Here is a 24,251-nt window from a genome sequence, read left to right as displayed (position 1 = left end):
CTAATGCAGAGCAGGTTGAGAAGAAGGGTCTTGGTCCCTGGAGGTGTGTCTGCTTTGTTTGGTTTTGTTTTGGTTTGGTGGTTGGTTTTTGGGTGGGTTTGTGGTTTTTTTTTTTTTTGTTTTGTTTTGTTTTGTTTTTTTGTTTTTTTTTTTTTTTTTCCCGGCTGTATGGTCCTTTGAAGGAAAAATAAGCCCCTTTCTAAAAAACGTCAGTCGAGGTGAAGGACCCGGGAGCAGGGAAGCTGGAGAGGGGAGGGACAGAGCATCACACCAGGGCTGAGGAGAGCTGGCAGAGCTCTGTGTGTGACACTTCCCCACCACGTGCTGGCTTTCAGCATCTTCCCCTTGAGAAGCCCAGCCTGTAACAGGGAATGTAACCAGCGTGTTTCTTGTTTTCTGCCTCACCAGCTGGGGGTCAGGGCATTTCTTTTGAGGTGCACAGGATGCTGCTGCTGTACGGATGGTTTTATAAAAGGGGAATTCTCTGCTCCACTATTGCTCTGCAGAGAGATGCCCAAGATCCCCCTGGCAGAGTTTATTCGGGGAGGGCCGTTGTGCTGGGTCATTGGGCTCACGTTAAACTTTGTAAAAGTCTGCAGTGCTGATTTATGAACTGGCAGATTGCAGCGTGGCTTAGGCTAAAAATAGGCAGGAGGTATTGGGGGAGGATATTAATGCTGAGGGTGGCCTCATGCCAATCCTGTCTGTATCCTTTGCTGCCAGGCATGGCAGGGAGCGGTTTAGGCAGCAATCAGGGATGTGGCGGTGGGCAGGAAGTCATTTTTATAGGGTGAAATCCATCTCTGAGTGCTTCATGTCATAGATACGTGTGGGATGGGATGTGACACAAACAAATGGAAAGCTATGGCTGCCTGGAAGCTGCTTAGCTCTGGCTCACTGCCTGCTCCCATTCCCTCCTGCTCGCTGGGGTCCCTGGACCAGCACCTGCTGGTGAGCAAAAGCATCTGAGAACTTCCAGGCCTTTCTCTTTTGTAGATGTGTTAGAAAACCCTCCTGCTTGCATTGCCTTTCCTCTGGGGCAGATGATGCTGACTTGGCTTTGCTCAGAAGCTGTGAGGGAAAAGCAGCAGCTGGATGAGCCTCCCGGGATGGGCAGGGGTCAGTGACCACCAGTGACCACCACCTTCAGCTTGGCGTGAGCGGCCGGGCTGGGTGTGATGGAGGCGCCTTGGGGTGAGCAGCTCCTTTTGCCCACCCGCACTGGGGGTTTCTCTCAGGTGCGTGGGACAGGTGAGCCCTAAGCAGCTTGTGGAGACACAGCCAAAGTGGGCGGCCACTGTCTGGGAGTCCGTAGCGCTCGACCGCAGGGGCCGGGCCCTGAGCACCCTCTCAGCCCCCTCATGGCGCCCGCCGCCATGTTAGCGCCCCCTCCCTCCCTGCAGCAGGGGGCGCTGCGGAGAGCGGGACGCGCCCAGCGTGGCGGCCGCCTGCCCCTTTAAGAGCCGCGGCGGGGAACTGTCCGTCAGCGCCCAGCGCGCCCTCCCATTGGCCATCGCGCCCCGCGGGGCCCGCCCCATCTATAACGGGGTTTACCAGCACCTTCTCAAGGGCGCTGCAGTGCGGCTCAACCACACTGCGGCGTCCGGCGCGCGCCGCCTTGTGCGCCTGCTGGCGCGGGGAGCGTCGTCCCATTGGCCAAAGCGCAAATCTATCAGCAATCGCCCACCGCCCATTGGTTCGCCGGCTTGTTAATCACTCTCCCCGCCCCGCGGACCGCTGCCGAATGGTTGGCTGGCTGAGCTGCCCCTCAGCTCTCCGCCCGCCTCCTCACGGCTGTGAGCCAACCGGCATCCGAATGAGGGCGAGCGCCGCTCTCTGACTGGCTGGGCCGCGCCCGCTGGGGTAGGCTGCGCGCCGGATATATGTAGCCGGCGGCAGAGCACGCCGCTGCGTGAGGCGCTTTTCGTCCGCCGGGCCCTGTGGTGAAGCGGCGCCTCCGCTCCCGTCCCGCTCTGCCCGCAGGTGAGGGGGTGGGAGGCGCGGGGAGACACCGGCGCGGCCGCGCCTTCCCGGGGGGACCGCGGGCCGCACGCACCGCCCCGGCTCTGAGGCGCCCCCGGCTCTCAGTAGGCCGCGGGCCGTGCGGGACGGCGCTGCTGGCGCCCCCCTCCCCCTCATCCCGCCCGCTCCCCGCGGCGCTTTGTGGCGGGCGCCGGCGCCCTCCTGCCCGACCCGCGGCCGCGCGGCCCCCGCGGGCTCCGCAGCCTTCGCCCGAACTCCCGGTGCCGCGGCGGCCTCGGAGCTGCCGGCGGGAGCCGTGCGGGGCAGGGGGGGCGGCGGGGGATCGGCTGCTCGCGGGCCCGCATTGTGCGAGGCGAGATGTGCGGGTCGAGCTTTGTTCTCCGCTTTCCAGGCTCGGAGGCTTTTTCGCTTTCCGCTTTTGGGTTTTGTTTTGGGCAGGTGGGGCCGGGGAGGAGCCCACCCGAAGGCCGAGGTGTTCCCGGTTCAGGGGGAGCTGTAGCTGCGGATGGAGGGGCAGCGCTGGGTGCTCGCATGGTCCGGACCTGGGTATCAGCTCGGGGTGCCTCCCTTGCTGTAACTTTATAGCTAAGGGAAGTTAAAATTCCAGCAGGAGAGCGTGGATCTTAACCTGGTTTACCGCATGACCTTGGCTGAATCCGAGATTAAGCTAAGATTTAAATGCGAAGTAGTGCTTGTAATGAGACTTTCCAGCATCCTTTAAGGCCCCAGATGAACGTGCGGGAGAAACCCCAGAGAAAAGGTTTCCATACATCTTCCAGTAGCTCCCAGTGTTGATATGGATGTTCTACCGCGTTCCTCGTTCTCAGCGGGCTTACCTGGTGACCTTCTGTGTTAAGGCTTGCATGAATAGAATAAGTGGTCTTTACCAAAAAAAGGATTTTTTTGTTCCACCACCGGGGGAAAGCAGCATTTGCAGCAAGCCGCCATGTTTCCAGTGTGTGCTATTTTTGGCAAGCCCCTGCTCTCACAGCCAGGAGTGACAGATTTAGGAAATCTGGACACTGCTATCAAGCTTTGGAAGCTGATGCTTCCAGATGCCATAAATCAAACGTGGGGAGGGGTGTGTTGGATTTTTTATTTTTTTTTTTAGCTAACAAAGCTTGTTAGATTCATGTCATAAAGGGAAGTGCAGAAGTTGACAGACAAAAACTGCATTTCAGACCTTTCCTGAAATTTTTCCCTTCGACCAAATTTTCACTTTTCTTAGTCTCTGTCTGGAAAGAATAAGCCAAACCATTTTTCTAAATAGCTCTGTGATAGTTCCATGATGCTGATGGTAGCATGCTCTCATCCTGTGAACTGAACTCACCTTTTCTGGGATACTTCAGTCACCATATATAATAATGTAGAGTTGTGAGTCCAGCTTTTTTTGTTTTAGTGGATGGTGTATGTAGCTAATTTGAAGGTTGGCTGGAAGTTTTCACGTGTTTAAAGTCTTACATCCTTATCTTTATGATGGAGATCTCACGACCTTTTTGACAGCATCACGTGTTGCAGGGACTGGTTTGCCTGAAAGGCACTGCTGAAACCTGCTAGAAAGTGTAATTGTACAAAGTCTGTTAGGGAAAAAAAAAAAATCAATGCTGGAACCTTTGCAAATGGATGCCATAATTTTATAAATATAAATATTTTTAAAAACCTTAGGCTTGTAGACATCAAGAGGTGAAGAGTGGCCCCAGTTCCTGACTGGGGTGAATTTGCCCTTTTTTTGCTAGGTTGTGTTAAGTGTGGACTCCTTCAGTTGAAGCCAGGGAAACATAATTAAAATTAAAAAGAAAACCTGGTGGACAAGACTTAGTCAATGTGTGCCAAGCCCATCAGGATTTCTGTTGGCAATCTTTGCATTTGCAGTTTGAGAAACAACAAAAGGATTTGTTTGTGCTGTGATGGCAGGACCACTGCTCTGCTGCTCCCTTTGGTGCTGGCACAACAGCATCAGTAGAGTTCAACACATCTGATAGAATTTGAACACCTGAATTTTAAACAGAATCTTTATGCACTCAATGAAACAGCAAATTCTTGGTTTCAGAGCTTTATTTTTCACGTTGCAAATTGTAAGGCAGACATACAAAGCAACACTTTACTGAAAGGGAAATAAAGCAAAGGTGATGTTTTAAGTACATCTTGGTATTTCTGTTCAAAACAGAAGGACCTGATGAGAGAGCACTCATAAGGGTGGCATAAACGGCCTGTTAAACTAGAATAGTGCTTTCTAATTCTTTAATATTAGCACCTGGGCCTTTTTGCCTGGCAGGGGTGATGACTGAAGAACCAAAGAGGAAATCCAAGTAGAGCAGGACTTCAGCAGGATGGTGCTGGGTGCTGTTCTGGCTGTAGTCTGCTCTGCCTGGAACAAACCAAAAGTGATAGTTTGCTCTAGAAGACTGAGTGACTTTTACAGGTGCCTGTTATAAAATTTACTGAGTTTTTAAGTAGTTGTTTGATTTCCTGGTCTACCTACTAGTAGACTTGATAACCTTAAGCTACCTCATTGAGTAATTTAAAAGAAAATCAGAAGTCTGATCCTCAGGTACTGTACAAGAATCCTTAAACTTTGCAGGCAGTGAGTGTTGTGCTGGCTTGAGGTCCCAGCTTTGCTATATTAAGTCTGGAGCTCTTCCAGGAGGCCATGGCTGGTGCAGTGCAGCTTTCAGAGCAGGACCTGGCTGCTGTCAGTTATGTGGGAGTGATCTGTGCTGAACCTGATTCCTTGCTGAGGCAAACGTGCAGCTCTGCACTGCAAAGGGCTTGTGCCCATCTTCCATTTCCATCTGCTCTGGCCTGTGCTGTTTCCTGCCTGCTGCAGGGCTGGCTGTGTTTTGTTTTTAATGTAACAGTGCTGGGATGGGTCAGTCCTGAGTGCCAGGATACAGCTGATACATCAGGTTTAAGCCTCTTCTGTGACCTAAGTGGGTAGAGGTGAAAGAGTTGATTCTCTTTACAGTTCTCTGTTGCTTGGCATGCAGAAAATATTTTGAATCTTAATCTTGGTGATTCTAATCTGAGTGGCATTAAGCTTGAATTTTGCTGTAGTTTTGATGTAGCTCAGGGTTCTGATCTGCCTCTTCTGACTGCTGATGAGTAACTTTTGCTTTTTTACTTTAAGAAGCTGCACTGGAGCCAAATGGAAAATTTGCAGACCTAAGAGAAGATGACTGGACCTGCTGCCAACTTCATCGAGATGTTGGAGCAGCTCTTGGATGTCAAAACAAAACCTGTTCTAATGGCAAAATCACAGGGTCTAAATAGCTGCTTTATCATGAAGCAGTCTGGAGAGCAGTAGAGGCAGAAAGCTGACTTATTTCTTATTAAAGAAAAAGTAAACAAACCATTCAGCACTATCCTACTGCCCTTCAGGATGAAATTTGCATGTTTGAAATGTAATTTTGCAGAAAAACGTTGCTACTAACTGAGGGGTCAATGAGGTTGAAATAAGTTCAGTTAGAAAGGCAAATCCTTCCCCCACATTTGAGAGCCCGTTTAGGATAATCTGATTTTAGGATTATTAAAAATGTAGGAATATTTCTGGGAATTCTCAAGGCTTTGAGTTTTCAGAGAACTCAGATTTTGAAGAGGAGTTTGTGTTTGGCTTCTGTCAAATCACAAGGGCCACGTGTTTTTCTGTAGTGCTAAATGCAACAGAGCTTTTTGTGAGGATATGAAGTGTTGCTCATTAGGCTCAGGACAAATCACTTTAGTTTAATGTTACAGCAGGTAACTGCTGAATAGAAGTGATGATTCGTATCAAGTAGAAACTTGGAAGCCAGGTGAAACAGCTTTAAAAAGGAAGGAAAAAACCTCAAACCCACACCATACTAGGGTGTGGAAGGGGAGGCAAAGTGTTTTTAGGGAGGAAGAGAAAAGCCAAACACCTCGTTAAAAATTTCTTACTATATCACTTAGTTTTAATAGCAAGTTTTCAGGATTCTTCTGGGTTAGATTTTTTTCCCCCTTCTCTTGTAAGCAGGACCTGATTTGCTATTTGTTTTTGGAGCTTTATGCTCTTAGCCACAGGAACAGTGTTTGGTATTGTTTTCCTTACCCAGATGAATGTTCTTCCCTTACTGTAGGGGTTTGCTGATCTCAAGTACCCTGACTTTCACTTCAGGTGATCTTTGTGTTTTTAATCTGCTTTTGAGCTTAATGCCCTGGAAATAACATTTCTCCAAAATTATCTCTTTTCTTTTAGATTGACTGAAAGCATTAGAAATCTTCAGTTTGCCTCTTTCTTGCTTGGTAGAGCTGAAAAACACGAGTGTGAATTTTGTCTAAGAAATAGCAGACTCCATCATATCCATCAACTTGTGGATCACACTTAGGTTTGTTAGCAAAAACACAGGCAGATTTCTACTCTGACAGCTCTTCAGCAATTGCTGCCTTGTTTATTTGTATTCTCCCAGTGTTTGAAGGGCTGTGCATTGCTGCTGAGTAAGGCTTCCCATCTGCCACTGGCAAGCTGAGGGGTTTTTGGTACTAGCATGGGCAGTGCTGAATGTAATTCTGAATTATTTTTTAATTTTGTGATGAAAACTTCTTTTTATTGTGCTTAAATTTTGTTTGATTAGATGATTTGATTAGAGAATAGTTAAGCTTCTAACTTAATTTTTCTTATCCATGTGTTGGCGTGATACATGGCTTTTCTAGAGAGTCCCATGTCAGTGTGTCTCAGAAGGGGCTCAGGTATTGCTCTGCCTTTCTGCTACATCTGGGTAATTAAGCACAGAGAAAGCTGATTGCCTGGTGATTATTTTTTTAGGATGTAATTCCCTGTAGCACCTCAAGTATCTTATGAATTTAGGCACTGCCTGTCTTGGTAGGTTGTGTGGGTCATACAGTGGAGATGAGTCATAAGTGAAAGGAGAAATAGCTGTGCTAAGTTTGACAGTCTAGATCCACGTTTTATTAGGTGTTTGGAAGATTATTAAAGGCTCCTCTGTCTGCTGGATATGTCTGACACTTCATTCACTGCCTGCTTCTGGAAGTTCCTGGTGAATACATTCATCTTACAGACTCTCATTGTTTGCTGGAGATGCTAGTAAGAGTTGAATGCTGGTAACTTCACAACTTGTCCCAATTTCATCCTCAAATATTTACTTATTGCATAACTTATCCCATCATTGAGCTTCCATTGACAGTGGCTACCAAGCATCTTGCCTCCTGTGGAATAGTGCTGACTTAAGATAACTTCTTCCAGTCTGAATGCTTTGCCTCTGAATCTGTCAAAAGGCAGAAAAGATGAGCTGGTTACAGGTAGGCAGCTGTAATGGTTTGTTTCTGAAATACAGGCTGTGCTGCTGGGACTCTGTCCCAGTGACATTGTCTGCCTCTGCATCCAGTAGGAGGCAAGTAATGAGACCTATTTTTTAAAGCAGATTAGTGTTTTGGGACTTCATCTGCCTGCTTATTTGAGGTGCATTTTCAGCTCTCTAATTTAAGCTCAGGTCAACAACTGGATTGTTTTGGGTGTCTTTTTTGCCCTTGGATAGTTAAGGCTGTATTAAAATAAGGGTATCTCAGTGTATCTGGAGTCTTTGTGTTTTAAATACACATTTTTCTAACATCACTCTTCTACTTGAGAGCAAGCTGGTGTGGTGATATAAATCCCCAGCTGAGATGGGCCCTGGAATTTGCCATGGGGTGCAAGTTTAGCTTGTGTTCCATTGTTCACTTTCATGTTTTGTATCACGATTCACACAGGTACAAGCCTCATGGGTTTTTTCCTTTTATTGCTTAGTCAGCAGCAGAGCAGATGCTAATCATCTAAAATGTATGGAGAGTTGGAATTAACTGTATTTGTTGTTTTGTAGTTTTGTAGTTAAACTTTGTTTATATCATGCCTCTTAGAGGCTTACTGGCGTTTTCTTCCATTACTTTCTTTTTTTTTTGGTCCATAACAGCAGCAGTAACTGCTTCTAGAGCTGGTTATTCCATCTAAATAAATGGTTTGTGGCTTTGAGCATGCTCACCTGTTGCTAAGCAACTTGGAGAAATCCCAAATGACACTTAATTATGCAATCCTATTAACTATTGACCAGACCTTTAATTTCCAGCAAAATTGCTGTTTGCCACATTTGTGTTGTGTTGTGCTTGGATACAGACACCTCTTTTTTGTGTAAGCTTCTCCTGTTGTCTCTTCAATTTCCAAAAACCCTTTTTAAGTTAAGGAATTCACTGATACCAAAATGAGGGAGTGGGGTTGTGTGAAAAGTTTGATATTCTGAATGGCTGTTCTGGCACCCTGTAAACTCCACCAGTTTGTAGAGATGAAAGGAGTGGAGTTCAGATGGTCACCTTATGGCACTTGAGTAGCCAAAGGAGAAGGGGTGAGCTGTGTGTAATATTCCACTCAGGACTAGAATGCATTGTAGGAACTTTGGGTTTCTTGAGAAGGTTCCTTCTATTAAAATGTAAGTCAAAAAAAAAGTAATTAACGATGGCAGAGAACAAAGAAACGAGGCTAATGTTAAAAACACATCAGAGCCTGTTGAGGTTATGATTCAATTTGAATTTGTCTTCTTGTTAGTTCTAACTTTTTTTCTTAACAGAAGTTTAAAATTGCCACAGTCTTTGGGAAGTGAAATTTGGGTTTTGGTCTTTTGGCTTGTTACATCAGGCCAAGGGGCTTTTGCCTGGGTCTTGGGACTGGTTGTCCTGAGAGCCCAAACATCCTGTGATGAGCATAACACACACTTCTGTTGTGTAGGAAGTCCAGTAGAAGCAACATTCAGGCTAAACTTGTTTGATTCAAAAAATTAAAAAAAAAACAACCCAAATCCACAAAAACCCCAAACAAATTAAGTTGGGACAGCAGCGATTAGTTTGCTTTCACCATGTTGCAGTTTGGTAAGAAAATAATAACCCGTGCTAGATGTGAGTGCTGAGTCCATTTTTCTGAACACTAATATACTAATAGGTTTTGTGGGCCTAAATCTGAATTTGCTAATGTGGAATTTACATAAATGGCTCTAATTTACATAACACTATTTCAGAAATTCAGTGCCTGACATTGATTTTCTGCCAAGTGGGAGCATTGTAACAGATGGTGGAATTTTCCATCAGCCAGGTGATAACCACTGTAAAGGAGGTATTTGTCTTCCTCTAAGTCCTTGGCTTAAGGAAGGGGCTCAGTTACACTGCAGAATTGTTATGGTGTATTTGTTAAAATTTGACTTATCCAATTTGTTTTACATATGGGATAATATGAATGCGTGATTATGAATGAATCTTAAATAATCAGATTTTCGGCTTTTCCTGTCAATTTTCACCCTTTCATCATTATGTCAATTGACAGGAAAATGTGTGGATAAGCTTTTATCAGGAGTAGCATAGTGACAGTTCAAACATTTGGTGCTATTATGTGCTGTGCAATGAAAATTGGTATGAAGTATTAGCAGTTTTTCTTGGATCAGGGAATAGTGGAGTAGTAAATTGCTCATGAGTGGTAGGGAGCAAATGCTCTCTGAGGAGATGCTTGGCTTCCACCATTCAGGTTGTGCTGGCTGGAGAACAAGAGCAGATGGCAGCTGGCAACGTAGCAGCAGGTGCAGCAGCAGTAAAAACAGATTGTTGTCCTCTGATTAGGTCATGTAGGTCTTTCCCATTTCTTTTCAGATCTGCTTGAGAACAACTGGGCACTCAGCAATTCCTCTTTTCATGTTAGGAGTTAGTTCTGATAGATTTTTCACCCTTAGCGGGAGGGAAGTTCTTTTATGCGTATTTTTAAGCATGTAAGTATGGCAGACCTAATCAAGCCACTTCCAGTATTTCTTGAGACCAGCACAGAAGATGATGTGTCTGGGTTAATGTAGGTGAGGGCTTTCACTGAAGAACAGAAACCTGAAAGAGCTGGTGGTGAATCAGCTGTTGACCTTTGAGTGCTACAGGAAGATTTTGCCATAATGTGAGAATGTCAGGCTTTGTACATTGGTGTTCTAGGAAGCACTTGAAAATAATTCTCAGAAGAGCCCAATTCATCATTTATCAGAACTGAATAGAAAGCTGCCTATTTATATTTGTAGAAATAAGCTTGAATTTCAGGGAAACTATATCCTCACAAAGAAATGAAGTGTGCCTCCTGTCGTTCTCCAGATGGTGATGTGGTGTATGGTAGGACTGGCTTCCTGGCTGTAAACTGTCAGCACAGAAGCAAATTTTTAACTGTTGTGGAGCAAAGAAATCCTGCCTTGTCAGTTCAGCTGACTGGAGCTAAAAGTGCAGGTCATGTCTTTCTGCCACTTCTGCTCCCACTGCTTTAGGCTTGGCCTGCTCCTTCTAGAGCTTCACAGGTACTCAGGAGGAAACAAAGTGGGATGAGGAAGTCAGCAGTGGTAGTCACCACTTAGCTGTACTTTACCTTTGCCGTGTTCTCTTATTGTCTGATAATATTTTATGGGGATATCATTTAACATGTAGTAGAAGGCAAGAGTTCATCTCTTGGAGGTTTTTGTCACCTCAGACTGTGCTGTGGGTGTTGGACATCTGTATCTGTAATACATTACGTTTTGAGTTGAAAGGCTTCTGCAAAACCACAGATAGTAGAACCTTCCTGAAATGAAAGTGGTTTGCAGAATCTGAGCATTTCCTGCAGGCCAGACCCAGCCATGGACTACTTCTTCCTTTCTACATGGTTAACTCTTGAAAGTCCTCTAACAGCTGGAAGCTTCTGAATGTTTTGAAAAGCCTCTTTAAGTTCTAGGTTATATTTAGTCTTATTTTTTCTGTACATTGCCATGTAGGTAACACTTCTTTGTGTGGTGGTGATAGGCACATACCCTGCTGAAAGAAGGAGTTCATGGACACATCTTCTGGAGCTCACCTGATCTTTCTTGCTGTGTTTAAACCTAGTGAAAAGTGTGCTTTAAAATAGAATGGGGAAATTTCTCATTTATTCTAGACTTAAAAAGATGGTAATATGTGATGGTATTAAAAGCAGAGCAAAACCCCTCAACGTATACAAAATTATGGCTCTGCTGTTGTGTCTTCTGGCTTGAGTCTTAGCTGCATTCCTCCAGCAAAGCTGATTGCAGTGCATTCTGGCACTGCTGGGAGCTTGGGTCTGATCACATCCTCAGTTCTGTTACCTGGGTGTTCTGACAGTGTGGCTAAACATTGCCTTGTCCCTTGATTACCATGTGTTGGGTCTTTAACCATTGACTGAGACAGATGAAATTTGCCAGGTTCATTTGGACTTGGCTTCACCCAAAGTACCAGATTCCATGGCATCTTCTTAGCTACATTCATCTCTTTGAGGCTTAAAACTTCTGTTTTGCATTCCTGGTCCATCCAGCAGTGTGGTTGTGATTTCCTTTGCAGCCCTGTGTATGTTGTGTTTGAAATTAACACCAGCCTGGTCACCTCTGTCTCCTGAAGCTTTGCTCTCTTGTCAATTTTTGGTGTCTAAATGACAAGTTCTCTGAAATTCACTAAATACAGTGAGTATCAAACGTTTAAGATCCTTGGATGAACTGGGACAGGGCTGAGTACAGGCAGGTGGGAAAGCCAGTCTTTTTCTTTCCCTTTTGCTATGTTTGAAGGATAATTTGTGGGCAACTCAGTTTTCCCAGGGTATGGGATGCTCTTGGGTATAGTGACAAGAGAAAGCTTGTCCTGAGACGTGCCTGGCTTGGACGAGCTTGTGCAGGCTCCTGGATTATTCTATGCTAAAAGACTGCTTAGTCTGGGTTCCTTTTTCCCCCCCATTCTGTGTTCTGGCTGTGATCCAGTCTGGGTTTTCCCCCAGTCGTTGATGCCATCATTTCTTGTCACTATTTATAGTAATCAGTATTAAATAAAAGCAGTTTAGTAATCAATGATTCCTGAATTGCTTTTTAGAGGTCTCAGATGAGTAGTGTCAGTTTTGACTTGCTTGTCACACCTGGAGAGTGTGCATCTGGAATTTGAATGCCATGTGTTTGGGAAAAGGGCTCTGTAGTGAAGGAGATTGGGGGTCAGTAGTGGGGAGAAAGTTCTTTCAGCAGCAAAACTGTTTGCTAAGCCCCCATTCTCTATTGATTGGTACAACTGAGTGTGAAGCAGAAAATCTGCTCTTGGTTCTGTATTTGGTACCAAGAACATGCCCTGCTATTGGTGTTTATCCCTGTGAGTTTAAAACTATTTCAAAATGAGTTTGAACAGTGTTTGACTATTTAATAACAAGGAAATGTGGGAATCTGCTCTGGTTTGGGCTGAAGATATATGTATTGTGTAACCTACCTGCAAATACTTTATTTTTGTAACTTACAGCCTCATGAAAGGTAGGTGGAAGTACCCAGATGGATTTGTCCCTGGGCATGGGTGGTGCTGTTCACTTGACTGGTGGTCTGAATTTAAGTGAGAAATGACTTGCTGAGATTGGTGGAAGCAGGGGAAGAGCAGTATGTGTCAGTTTGCAGCATAATAATTTTAATATAATCTAATATTCCTCCAGAGTGCTTGACACTCAGAGCAAGTAGTGCTGTGCTGCTGATAAAAATAGATTGGACTTATTCTGACCTTCTAAAAATGCCCTTAATACAGTAGCACAGGCTTTGCCTGAGAACATCTGACTTTTAATTCTGATTGTGAAGTCAAGTGAGGTAAGTAGAATTTGGATTGACTGTAAATGTCTTAGCCACTTAGCAAATCCTCTTGAAGAACCTTACTTGCTTGCCACCTGCTTTTTCCTGAGAATATGTGGGATGCTTAACTCCTGGCAGGTTATGAGGTGACCTGCCTCGGCCTTGCAGCCTCTCCCACCTCTGGTTTGGTAGCCAGGAATCCTCTCCCTGGCACCAAAACTCTGATGACTCTGAAAACACATTGCTTAAACTGCTTACAGGGTAAAACAGTCCTGGTGCATGCTTTCCACTGTGATTAGGTGGCTTATGCAATCAGGATGAGAACAGCCATTTGAAATGCCCCTGGTTTATGGAGCTTTTGTTTTTTTCCCACAGTTTTCAGTTGACCAAAGAAATGGTGATGGAGAAGCCAAGTCCCCTGCTGGTCGGGCGGGAGTTCGTGAGGCAGTACTATACCCTGCTGAACCAAGCACCTGACTATTTGCACAGGTAAAGCTCTGCTTCACTTCCAGCTGCTTTTCTGTGTGAATTAACTTGGGTGTTAAAATTGGTGAATGATCTTATTACTGTGTCTTAGTTTGCTGAATTTGGTCACTTAAAAAACTGATTTATTCAAGATGCTGAGCATCGTTTACTTCGGTTTTGTTCAGCTGGGTTAAAAGATGGATAATAAAGATTACAGGAATTCTTTAAATATCTGAGTTCTGGTTCTAGCTGAAAAGCTGCTTGCCACTTCTACTTGTAATCAGAATAAAGTGAAGTTGGAGAAATACCACTTAGTTGAGCATTTCTGTAGTTTTTGGCTTGAAAAAATGGCCCCTCACTAGAAGGAAAGATTGAATAAATTTTGTTGTGCATGTCTGCTGGTCTCTCTTGGGAGTCACACCAGCTCTTTCTTAAAGGAAGGTCAGGAAATTATGGATATGCAGCTGACTATAATCCATTATGTAAACAAATCAGTTCTGTTTGGTGTGACAGGTATCCTTCTGAAACTAGTCTTGTTTGTGAGGATACACTTCATTTTGTTGTGTTTTGAGTAGCCAGATAAAGTTTCTGACACCTTCCCCCCATCCAGTCTCAGGAACAGTTACTCAGAGTGTTTCTCCACTTAGGTGAATAGCTGACCTCATCCCTTTGGGTCAGGGGACAGTTGACTCTGTGCCATGGAATCCATTCCAGTCTTTTATCTGCTGGCAGAGTGCAGTGCCATGGTGCTTGGGGCATTTCAGGTGGTAACCTCTCAGTTCCAGAAAGGAAGATTTACTTGCAATATTTTTTTTACTGTAGGAGAGCAAAACAGTCCCATTGCTCCTTGCTCAAGCTTGAAATCGGAACTTGAGAGGAAGCCTTCAGCATCCCAGATGTTCAGGGTGTTGTTGTTTTGGGGACCTCATGCAGAAAGAGGATCATGGGATTGGATCATGAGCTCTCGTGAGACTTTGGTTTTGGTTGTTGGTGCCTGGGTCTCTGACACACCTGAATGCTGCAGTTTACATTAGAAAACTTTGTTTTCCCTCCACCCCCAGATTGGCAACAGGATTATGAGATTCTGTGGCTTTAGTCTAGTGATTCAGACAGGAAACTTCCTTGAAAGTGTATTATTTGTACTGCACTCTAGTGTAGAGGCTCAATGTTCTTACACAGCAAAGCTTGGCATTAAAATATTTCTTTCCAACAGGTTTTATGGAAAGAACTCTTCCTATGTCCACGGTGGCTTGGATTCCAATGGAAAACCAGCTGATGCAGTCTATGGGCAATCTGTAAGAACTTTTTAAAAGAAAGCTGTTCTTTCCTTCTATTTTGTCACCTTTATGGTTGAGAAGAGTAATGTATCCAGCTGTGATTCACCCCCACACTGTTCAAGTGTTTTCTGTAAAAGAAGAGAAAAAAAAGGGGAGGAAAAAACCCTCTTGACTGTAGACAGCAGTAACAGCAGTAGTTAGGCAAAATGTGCTTCCTTTATAGAAAGCTCATAATGTAAAATTGCTTGCAAAGCAAACTTAACAAGCATCCTGCCAATCTCTCCCTCCAGAGTTAGGGAATGTATCTTCAACCAGTTTTTATGATTTTGCTTTCTCTGAAAGCTGCTAACTTGGCAGAAATGGCTTCTGCAGCATAACCCACGTGTACCATTCTTTCCTAGGATATCCACAAGAAGGTGCTGTCACTAAACTTCAAGGATTGCCACACAAAGATCCGTCACGTGGATGCCCACGCCACGCTCAACGATGGAGTGGTGGTGCAGGTGATGGGGGAGCTCTCCAATAACATGCAGCCCGTGCGCAGGTTCATGCAGACCTTCGTGCTCGCTCCTGAGGTGGGTGTGCTGGGCTGCCAGGGGCTGCTGGGCTGCCAGGGGCTGCTGGCACCACTGCTGAGCTCTGTCTGCCTCAGGCCTGCACTCTCAAGGGTTAGACTAGGAAGGTTACTTGCCACAAAATTCAGCAGTTATGTTCTGAAAATTCCTTTGGGAATCACACTACCTCTGTGTGATTGTACATTGACCTTGGATATTGAAATCAGTTTTAAATATCCTGACTTTGGACTCCTAGGTTAGTGCAACACTTTTTTTTTTTCTTAAGCATATTAAAATTATATTGTCTTTGATTTGCTATCCTAGCAACTGGTCTTTTTACTGAAAAAGAGGTAGTAGAAAGAGGGAAATGCTTCCTGTCACTTTGAAAATATGGGTTCCAAATTTTCTTGTTCATAAAGTGCTGACTTAGCATTTGAAGTGACATTTTAAATAGACTTTTTTTACAAAGCAATTAACAGAATTAAAATGATAGTGAAAAAGGAGTGTCGTAAAATCACTCTGTTTGACAATATGACTTGGAGATAAAAATTGGTACTTTGGACACCAGGAAGTTGTCAATCACACTTTAGTGTTGTGAGCTATACAATTTTTTTTCCTTTGTTCCATCCATACCTAACTTGTTAGGAGTGATGTCTTTTTTCTTTCTTGTTTTCCTGCCCCAAATAACATTATGCTCTTAAAAGAGGCAAATTTGGATTAATCTTGTGGGAAGGACTATTTGCTCAAACCTTTCTTGTTTTCACATTATTTCAATTTTTACATTACTGGATTGTTATTACTGATTCATTTCTTCCCTTTGATTTACTCTTAGGGCTCTGTTGCAAACAAGTTCTATGTCCACAACGATATCTTCCGCTACCAGGACGAGGTTTTTGGGGACTCTGATACTGAGCCTCCAGAGGGTAAGTAGCAGAAATTTTTGGATGATTCTGGATCTATATCAACATTCTGTTCCCAGATCAAAGGAAATCTTGCTGGAGAAGACAGATCAGTGTTAGATTTCATGTGCTTGTAGGTTTTTTCCTTGCCTGTAGTTCTTTACGGTCCAGCAAGGAGTTGTGACATGCAGATGATTATTTTTCTGGCATAATCTGTTTCTATTACAAGAACTGTAAGACTTATTTTGGCAGTTGCAGTCAGATTTGTAGGTTATAAATGTTCTCTGAAGTATTTGGAACATGTTTTTTAACCTGGTCAAAACTGAATAACCAAAGTGATAGTGGAAATATAAAAAAATGTCTGTTTCATGTCACATCTCAAAATTGCTTCTTGTGTGTTCTTTGGCAGAAACTTCACCTGTATTTTGTGATAGGTGCCTTGTGTTTGAGCCTCTTACTAAAGATGTCTGTTATTTTTTTTTCTTTTCTAACCTTATTTAGAATCAGAGGAGGAAGGGGAAGAACCTGAGGAAAGACAGCAGACACCTGAGGCTGTTCCTGATGATAGTGGTGCTTATTATGAGCAGGCTGTCAGGTAATAATATATTTATAGATGAAGTCAGGTGTTGTGTGAGACAGGCTGCTTGTAGAACAGGTCACATGAGTTTATTGCTATTAATAGTTTTCTTCTGACAGTCAAAAAAATTCTGTTTATTGATCAGCTGAAATTAAAATGCTGTTAGACTGAACTGAGACTGGATTTTTTTTTTTGCTGCTTTATAGTGTACCAATGCAAAATTGGTATCCTTGTGCAATGTGGCCTTATTTTGGCCTTGTTCTTCCTCTCAAATGTCATGTGCCTGACTTCTGTATTGCATAAGTAGCACTGCTTATCACCAGTAATAGAATAAATACAATGCCACCTCTTTTTCCTGCTTTTTGTGCTGCTGTATAATAGCAATGACATTGAGGAACACCTGGAAGAGACAGCTGCAGAGGCAGAGCCTGAGCCAGAGGCAGAACCTGAACAGGAACCTGAACCAGAGGTGCAGGAAGAAAAGTCTGAGCCAGTATTAGAGGAATCTGCTCCAGAAGAGACTGTGGAAAAGAGTCCTTCTCCAGCTCCTGCTGATCCAGCTCCTGCAGTGCAAGAGGACTCCAGGGTAATGACAGTGGATCTCTCTTTTCTCTGATGTGATTTCATCAGTATGGCTTTCTTGTCTATTTACACAGCTTTATTTTTACCTGGGGATTTTTGTCACTTCTCAGTGTTAAGGAAGGTAAAGTGGACAGATTGGGACTCAGGAATCCAGTATTTTGGTTAACCTTGATGTGATACTTGGTGTTGGGTCACTGCTGTGTCCTGTTTCAACTCTGGAATTCAGGAATAGAGTAGAAGTGTGACTCCATTGTCATAACACTGAATCTTCTGAATTTAAATAATTTGAAGGAAATTGTGGGGAAATTGCTATTGGCTGGCTCCTGATTTTCAAGTATACATTAAAATTTGTTCCTGATATCCTGTGTCTGTTAGCTGTCCTGTCAGTAATAAATTTCAGATGGAGATGTAGTTAGTTATTTTTTTTTTTTTTTTTTTTTTTAAGACATTTTCCTGGGCATCAGTAACCAGCAAGAACCTTCCTCCCAGTGGGGCTGTCCCAGTATCAGGAATACCACCTCATGTTGTGAAAGTACCGGTCTCACAGGTAGGAATCCAGCACCTGGAGAAGCTCAAGTGCTAAACTGGCTGACAGGGGAAAGAGAGTGAAATCTGCTTGTTTCTGATTTGACTTCCCAGGCCCCAAAGACTTTAGCATTCTGTGATTCCTGGTAGACCTGGTAGACAGGGAATAACAAGAGGTTATTCCTTGGTTTTTGGGTTGAGAATGAATTGTTTCTCATGGAGGAAAACAGGGGATGTTCATGGGAATGCTACTCGCTTTTAGCATATAAGCCAACATGAGCTAACATGTATGATAGTCACAGGTGGAAAAAAACTATTACCTTTTCCTGTATTTTTTTAGTACCAACTTGATAGTAAGCTCTTAAAAGCTGAAGCTGCTGGTATGTCTGTCTGACTCTAAACCTTTCACTCCTTTTTGAATTTGTGCAGCCCCGCCCTGAGGCAAAGCCTGAATCCCAGACCCCCCCTCAGAGGCCTCAGAGGGATCAGCGCGTGAGGGAGCAGCGAACGAGCATCCCACCTCAGCGGGGTCCTAGGCCAAGTAAGAGAAACTGCAAAGAAGCTGTTTTCTGTGCTTAAAGGTTTTGGGGAAGCAATGTGATAATTAAAGCTTTTGAAATATCATCATTTTTGTCAGTAAGCAAACAATTTTTACTCAAGTAAAAATTCAAGCTTGGCCTCAGCCAGGTGATTAAAAAGCAAATCATTACACACTTGCTAGTGTAGACTGCTTTCCTTTTTTTATATATTAATGGATAGACAGTGTGAATTGATGCTTTCTAATGGTGATAATTCTGACCATGGCTTGTTTTTCTGTTTGTTGTGGGGACTGACTTTTCTAAAATCAGTTTTGCTTTTCTCTTCAAGTTCGTGAGGGTGAACAAGGCGATGTGGAAACCAGGCGGATTGTGAGATACCCAGACAGTCATCAGCTGTTTGTTGGGAACCTTCCCCATGATGTGGATAAATCTGAACTTAAAGACTTTTTCCAAAGTAAGTTGATTGCTTTGCTGCCCTCTGAGGGGGTGGGGGTTGCAGCCATGGGCGTGGTCAACAGAGCATTCTAATGTATGACCCAAGAACTTGGCTTTTCTCTTGCAGGCTATGGCAATGTTGTTGAACTTCGCATCAACAGTGGTGGAAAGCTACCTAATTTTGGGTTTGTGGTGTTTGATGATCCTGAGCCTGTCCAGAAGATCCTTAGCAACAGGGTAAATAAATTTCTAGGCAGTGGTTTTTGGTCTGTTGACAACAGACAGTGTTTTTCAGCTTAACAGGAAGAGAATGTACTTGATACCTTTAGATTTTTTTGAGCATATTAAAGTAGATGTGATGTTTTTCCCTCCTGTTACCAAGATTTGTGCAGTCTTTGTCATTGAAGTAGCTTGTAGGAGCTCATTACAGAGCCTTTTTCTAGTGAGAGATTGCTGAACACAGGAAGTGTATAAACAGCTTTCAGGAGGACAAGGTAGAGAGAGTCTGACTCTATGGACAAGTAGAATCTTGTTTGTCAGAGGCTGAAAGGAAGAAGCTGTATTGGTGTGCAGGCTGAAAAGAATTTTGCTAACAAAGGCAGGAGGTACCTGCTCAGCCTGTCACCAGTGATTGCTAATGCAGAATGTGTGTCCATGGCTGCCTGCTGTGGTAGGCAGGGACTCTGGATGCACCCTCATAGCCATTCAGGGAGCTTCTCTGAGACCCATCAGAATGTTCTGTGTTCAGCCTGAGATGGCTTTTCAAGGGTCACACCTTCGCATCTTTATTTTTTTCCAGTAAAGCCCCAAGACCGGATGCATGGTTTTGCTATTGCCATTGTTTAGTAGGTAATCCTAAGACCCTTCAGTCTTTCATGGAGAGGAGGATATGAGACAAAGTTGCAGGAATCTGCTTGACCTTGAAGAGCTCCTGGTGACCTATTAATGACAGCACCTTCTGTGCTTCTGTTGCAGCCCATCATGTTCAGGGGAGAGGTGCGCCTGAATGTGGAGGAGAAGAAAACACGAGCTGCCAGGGAGGGTGACCGCAGAGATAACAGACCCCGTGGACCTGGAGGCACTCGTGGGGGGCTGGGAGGTGGGATTCGAGGGCCTCCTCGTGGAGGAATGTCCCAGAAGCCAGGATTTGGAGCTGGAAGGGGGATTGGGCAACGCCAGTGAATTCATCGCGGATGTTGACGTGATGGCGCAAACCCTTTTTCCTGCAGATTTGTGAATTCAGCCTTGGGTATCTTGGAATGTGGCCCTAGCCTGTTATAGACTGCTACGTTTGATACTATTTTGGCCCCTTTTTGTTTGTGTTATGGTTCTGTGATTTATTTTTTCTAGTCCTTGTCCCAGATTCCAGCTTTGTGGAACAACGTTTTAGGAAAAGTGGATTTTAAAAAGAAAAGAACTGAATTTTCTTCTTCACCTCAAACTTACGGACTGATTTTTGGTTTTTTTGGTACCAGTGGTTTTTCCTAAAGGAATGTCTTTCTTTTTTCTTTTCTTTTTTTTTTTTCCCTCCCCTCTTTCTAATGAATTTGGGTGCAGTCAGCGGAATAATATTTCACGTGCATGCGTTCAAGAGCCTGTAGGAAAACATAGTTCTTGGCAAGTATTCCAAGGGCAGAAAAAGCAAAACTCTTGGTGTTTCTTTGAGGGTCATATGAACATCCTCCAGTCTGGAGACATTGCCACTTGAAAAAATTGACTTTCACCTTTCTGTGGCGCTGTAAAAGTGGAATAATGGGTATCCGTAGAATCTCTTTTCCTTTTGATACATGATCACAGCAAGGAATTTGAACTACTGTTTTACCACTTTGAAATTTTGGATTGTGGGATAGGTTTTAAATGTCTAGAACTTGACTCTTCAAACACTTTTCCTGAACTTGTGAAATTTTTTATTGAAATAGGGAGTTTTTTTCATGTTTAGTTTGTATTTGTATAAAAAAAAGCAAAATTGTTGTGCCTTCTATTTATCTCTCATTCCAGTTTTGGCAAATTGTTTAAAAAATAAAATAAAAAAGGTCTAGATTTGCTTTATCAAGTCAAGAGTATTTTGGAGTTTGTCCAAGGGGAAGAGGCTCTTCAGTCACTAGGTTTACAAGGTAGAGGTGGTTGTAGCTAAAGCTTTTAATACCTTCTGTGCATCACTTTGCATTTAAATTATTGAAAACAAATACTTGGATGCAGAAGTTTAATAACTTGAACTTGGAGTTGGGCAGGTCCTGTTGTAACTATTGCAAAATTACAAGCAAAGCAGAAATACCTCTGTCACATCTTTTACATTTCCAACTGCTGTAAGTTATAATTATTTTTGCAGTACTTCATTCCTTGCTTCAGACCTGAAGTGGATAAGAAGGAATTTTTGTCAGAAGTGTGGAAGGTGCTTGTCTGTCCTGGTGTTAAGATGTTGAATGCTCTCCACTGCCTCTGAAAGAAGATGAAACTGAAAATAAAATACAAAACTGAGTAATTTCAATCCAAGAGATCCTGTAAGATGGTGCTGCACAAAGTAGTATTTCTGTAATTCCTGGTGTTAAACATCTGGATAAAAATGGTGGATTTGTGTCTCCACTGGACCTCCAGGTCTCTTGGTAGCACAGTAGAACTGTGTAGGAAGTTGGCTAATCTGTGTCAGGTGTCAGTGTTTCCATGTTTCTTGGTTTATGACTATAATGACTGTGCATATGCAGTGTATCATCCCTTGACTGTGTTTGCTGTAAGCTCTGGAGCAGAGCTGCCCTCGGTATTACCTGTCCCAAACAAGTCATGTTTTGCCTTTTCCTTTGCCAGGTTTGTTGGTTGAAGCTGGTTGTACTAAATGTTGCTGGAGTGTTGGTTTCTGTTTTATTTTTCTCTTTGAATTTGTTACACTGTTTGTCCCTTCCCTCCTTACACCTGTGTCTCAGATTGGCCTGCTTACCATCTGTACCTGGAGATGAGATACCTTAGTGAACTGGGGGAGAGTGTGAGCTGTGCTGTGCTCTCACAGCCAGCATTTGGGGAAATTCTGCTGCTTCCTCTTGTGGTGGTAACTGGTATTTTTTTAAAAAACAAAAGCTGTCTGCATTTTTCCTATCAGGAATGCCTGTGAGGTGAAAGTATGCAATGGAGATCTTTTACTGAACCCTGTCCTTGTCGTTTGTAATATGTTTTTTCCCCTTTGTTGGGTTTCTACTGTTCTTGATGTTGAATCCGAAGACTGCAGTAACAGGTTGCACTTCAGACTTATCAAAGTGCTTTTAACAGAAGCTTTTATAGCTCTTAACCAAATCTGCAAAAGCATCCATAAGCTTGAACCCCCATTTCTGTAGTGGGAGCTGGACAGTTCTGGCTCATTGCTGTCTGATTTGAAAGAAGAGTGTCAGTAAAGAATTTTAAAGGGTGAAGTGTGTGCTTGTTCTCATATGAATCATACTCAATATGTTGACCCAGAAAGTCATGTTCTTATCCCAAGATGACAGGCAAATAAAATATTTACATAAAATCCTGTGGGAATGTCTTGTAAAGAAACACTTTCAAAATGAAAGTTATGTTGTAGAGTGACTCCTGTTATTTGCATTTTGGTGGCTCTGGTACTCACTAATAACAGAGTTCTCTGAAGAGACCTGCTGTGAGATGTTGCACATTGCTTTTGATGTTTAGGTTTTATGTAGCCTCCAGCCCTTCTGGTTTCTGCCTTGCTCAGTATCTCTTGTCTAAGGCCTCCAGTCCTTTCCATGCATTCTTGAGGATGACTATGAAGAAGCCATGATTTGATTTGCCTCAGCTGGCTGCAGTGGGCTGCATGAGCTCCAAGAGGGCTAATAACCAAAGTAGTCCAGCTCTTTCTAGGAACAAAATGCTACAGTCTGAAATGCATCAGACTGCATCTCTTCTAGTGCCTCCAGTCAAGACAAGGAGGTGGTGGTATTAAAGTGCTCTTGGTATCCCAGTGCTCTGCAGGGAGTTGGCAACTGAAGAAGAGCTGTCTAGAGCTGTAAGACTTCTGCACCCATCACAGCCTCGTGGACAGATCTGGAATAACCTTCATGGTCATGATACCTTGATCTGCCCTTCTGAGAGTACAGAGAGTGTTTCATGTGTGACTGGTGTGATCTGGCCTCTTCTGCCTGATCTTAATAGGTTAAGACAAGTAGAAATAAGGGTGTTTCACTTGCAGGGGTGTTTTGTGGCACTCGAACCAGAACTGGAAGGCATGATCTGCCCTTGCTTGCCTTTTCTTCAAGAGCATTGCACAATTAAGAATTTAGGTTACCCCTTCAGCACATCTGGAGTACTGGGATGCACCAGCAGACTTGTGTGGGGCTGTTTTGTAAAACTGAACTGAGATCTTTGTGTGTTCGGGAATGCAGATGTTGGTTCTGCATTTCAGGATTCAGACTGGGATCACTTCCTTGCTCTGCAGGGCCCTTTATTTTCTTATTTTTCTTTAAATTTGCTGAGACTAAAGCTCTGGTGTTGCTGGGTGTCCACTGTCCACCTACAGGTGAGTGTGGAAGTGGTGAGCTTGGCAGAGAGGATGCACTCCTGAGGTAGAAAACAGCCTGTGTGCTAACAGTGAGCTCTGACTTCAGTCTGAGCAGCTTCCCTCTGGTGCCACATGGCAGAGATGCCCTTGAGACCTGGGAGTTCACTGTGCATAGTGAAAAGGATGGCTCTGGGTGCAGGTATGAAGATCTGGAGTTGATCTCTGCAGCTGTTTATTCTGCACATCATGGAAGGGCATATTTTTAAACTCTTTTTGCTCCATTATAAGGTTTTTTTTGGGGGATAGGAGCACACACTGTGAAGTTTTAAGCTGTGTGTGCTGTGGGAAGAAGGAATTCCCTCACTGGTTTTGTTTCCCAACACTAAGATCTTTATCCTTATTTGAATGTTATATGGAAGAATGGGCAAAGTTGGTCCACTAATAAGTTTTTTTGGTTATGAGACATGAAACAGTAAAATTCTTTCCAACTCCATCATCACTTAGAGAGAGTTTTTAGAGTCATGGCACGTTCTCAGAATAAATTTGAAGGGCAGGATGCTACCTTTCTATTTCCTGTCACAAAATGCCATTTGCTAAACCAAGAGGGACCTGCTGTTCCACTAGTGATATTTCAAACTTGACAAAGCACCTGACAGTGGAAGGAAAAACACTTTATTGTGACCACCTTTGTGATTCAGTGTGAGTCCTGCATTCTGAAATGTTGTTTTTGGTGTCTGTACCAAGGTCACTCCTTCTACTAAGAATGTTAAAGCTATCTATAAATAATGTCCTAGCTTGCAAAAAAGTAGAAGAAATACATTTTTCTTTGTGTTTCCAGCTGCTGTGTGGAACAACCACCAGTACAAAATCCATGGAGAGAAATTTCAGAAAAATCTTTAATTTTTTATTGGAATCAGCATGAATGTATGATTCAATAAATATATTTTATATACATTTAACAGCAGAAACTTTACATTCCATCTTCAAACTGCTGAAATAGAACTTCTGTTTTAAAATTTTTTTTTACAAGCCAGAAAAATAATTTGCCACTGTGGCTGTGTGGTCATGCAAATTGTCTAAGTTACAGGATTATGTCTTCATGATGTAAAAATACTGATTTGAAGGAAGCAATTGCTTTGCACTCTGACCCATGTAGCAAAATATCCTTAAATGGAGTGTAAGGCCATACCAATTCTGTGTATGTATAGATTTATACATGTGTATATATAGTAAATTCATACAGAAAATACAGGGACATCCCTTTTTAAGGTGGGTAGGGAGAAAATATGTAAGTACTTAATGATTAGGCTGATTTATTCATTTTGAAAAATCTTACCTCTTATGTTTTAAACACAAAC

The 24,251-nt window shown here is 43.3% G+C and overlaps 1 protein-coding gene across 2 annotated transcripts; it reads left to right on the top strand.

Moving 5' to 3' along the window:
* The first annotated feature begins 1,879 nt into the window (after positions 1-1,879).
* G3BP1 (G3BP stress granule assembly factor 1) lies at positions 1,880-21,909 on the top strand. 2 transcript variants are annotated; one of them, XM_066560192.1, is made up of 12 exons: positions 1,880-1,983; positions 12,936-13,049; positions 14,239-14,320; positions 14,704-14,877; positions 15,689-15,779; positions 16,257-16,350; positions 16,714-16,918; positions 17,360-17,461; positions 17,869-17,980; positions 18,307-18,432; positions 18,541-18,650; positions 19,389-21,909. In XM_066560192.1, the coding sequence occupies exons 2-12, from the start codon at positions 12,955-12,957 to the stop codon at positions 19,593-19,595; spliced, it is 1,398 nt and encodes a 465-aa protein (XP_066416289.1). In that variant the 5' UTR covers positions 1,880-1,983; positions 12,936-12,954; the 3' UTR covers positions 19,596-21,909. The 2 variants fall into 2 exon arrangements, with proteins under 2 accessions (XP_066416289.1, XP_066416288.1); XM_066560191.1 differs by having other exon boundaries at positions 18,520-18,650.
* The last annotated feature ends 2,342 nt before the right edge of the window (positions 21,910-24,251 follow it).

Source organism: Molothrus aeneus, chromosome 15 (genome assembly GCF_037042795.1).
Source record: "Molothrus aeneus isolate 106 chromosome 15, BPBGC_Maene_1.0, whole genome shotgun sequence".
Taxonomy (NCBI): Eukaryota; Metazoa; Chordata; class Aves; order Passeriformes; family Icteridae; genus Molothrus; species Molothrus aeneus.
The sequence above is the reverse complement of the archived record's forward strand: the minus strand, read 5'-3'. Positions and strand labels throughout refer to the sequence as shown.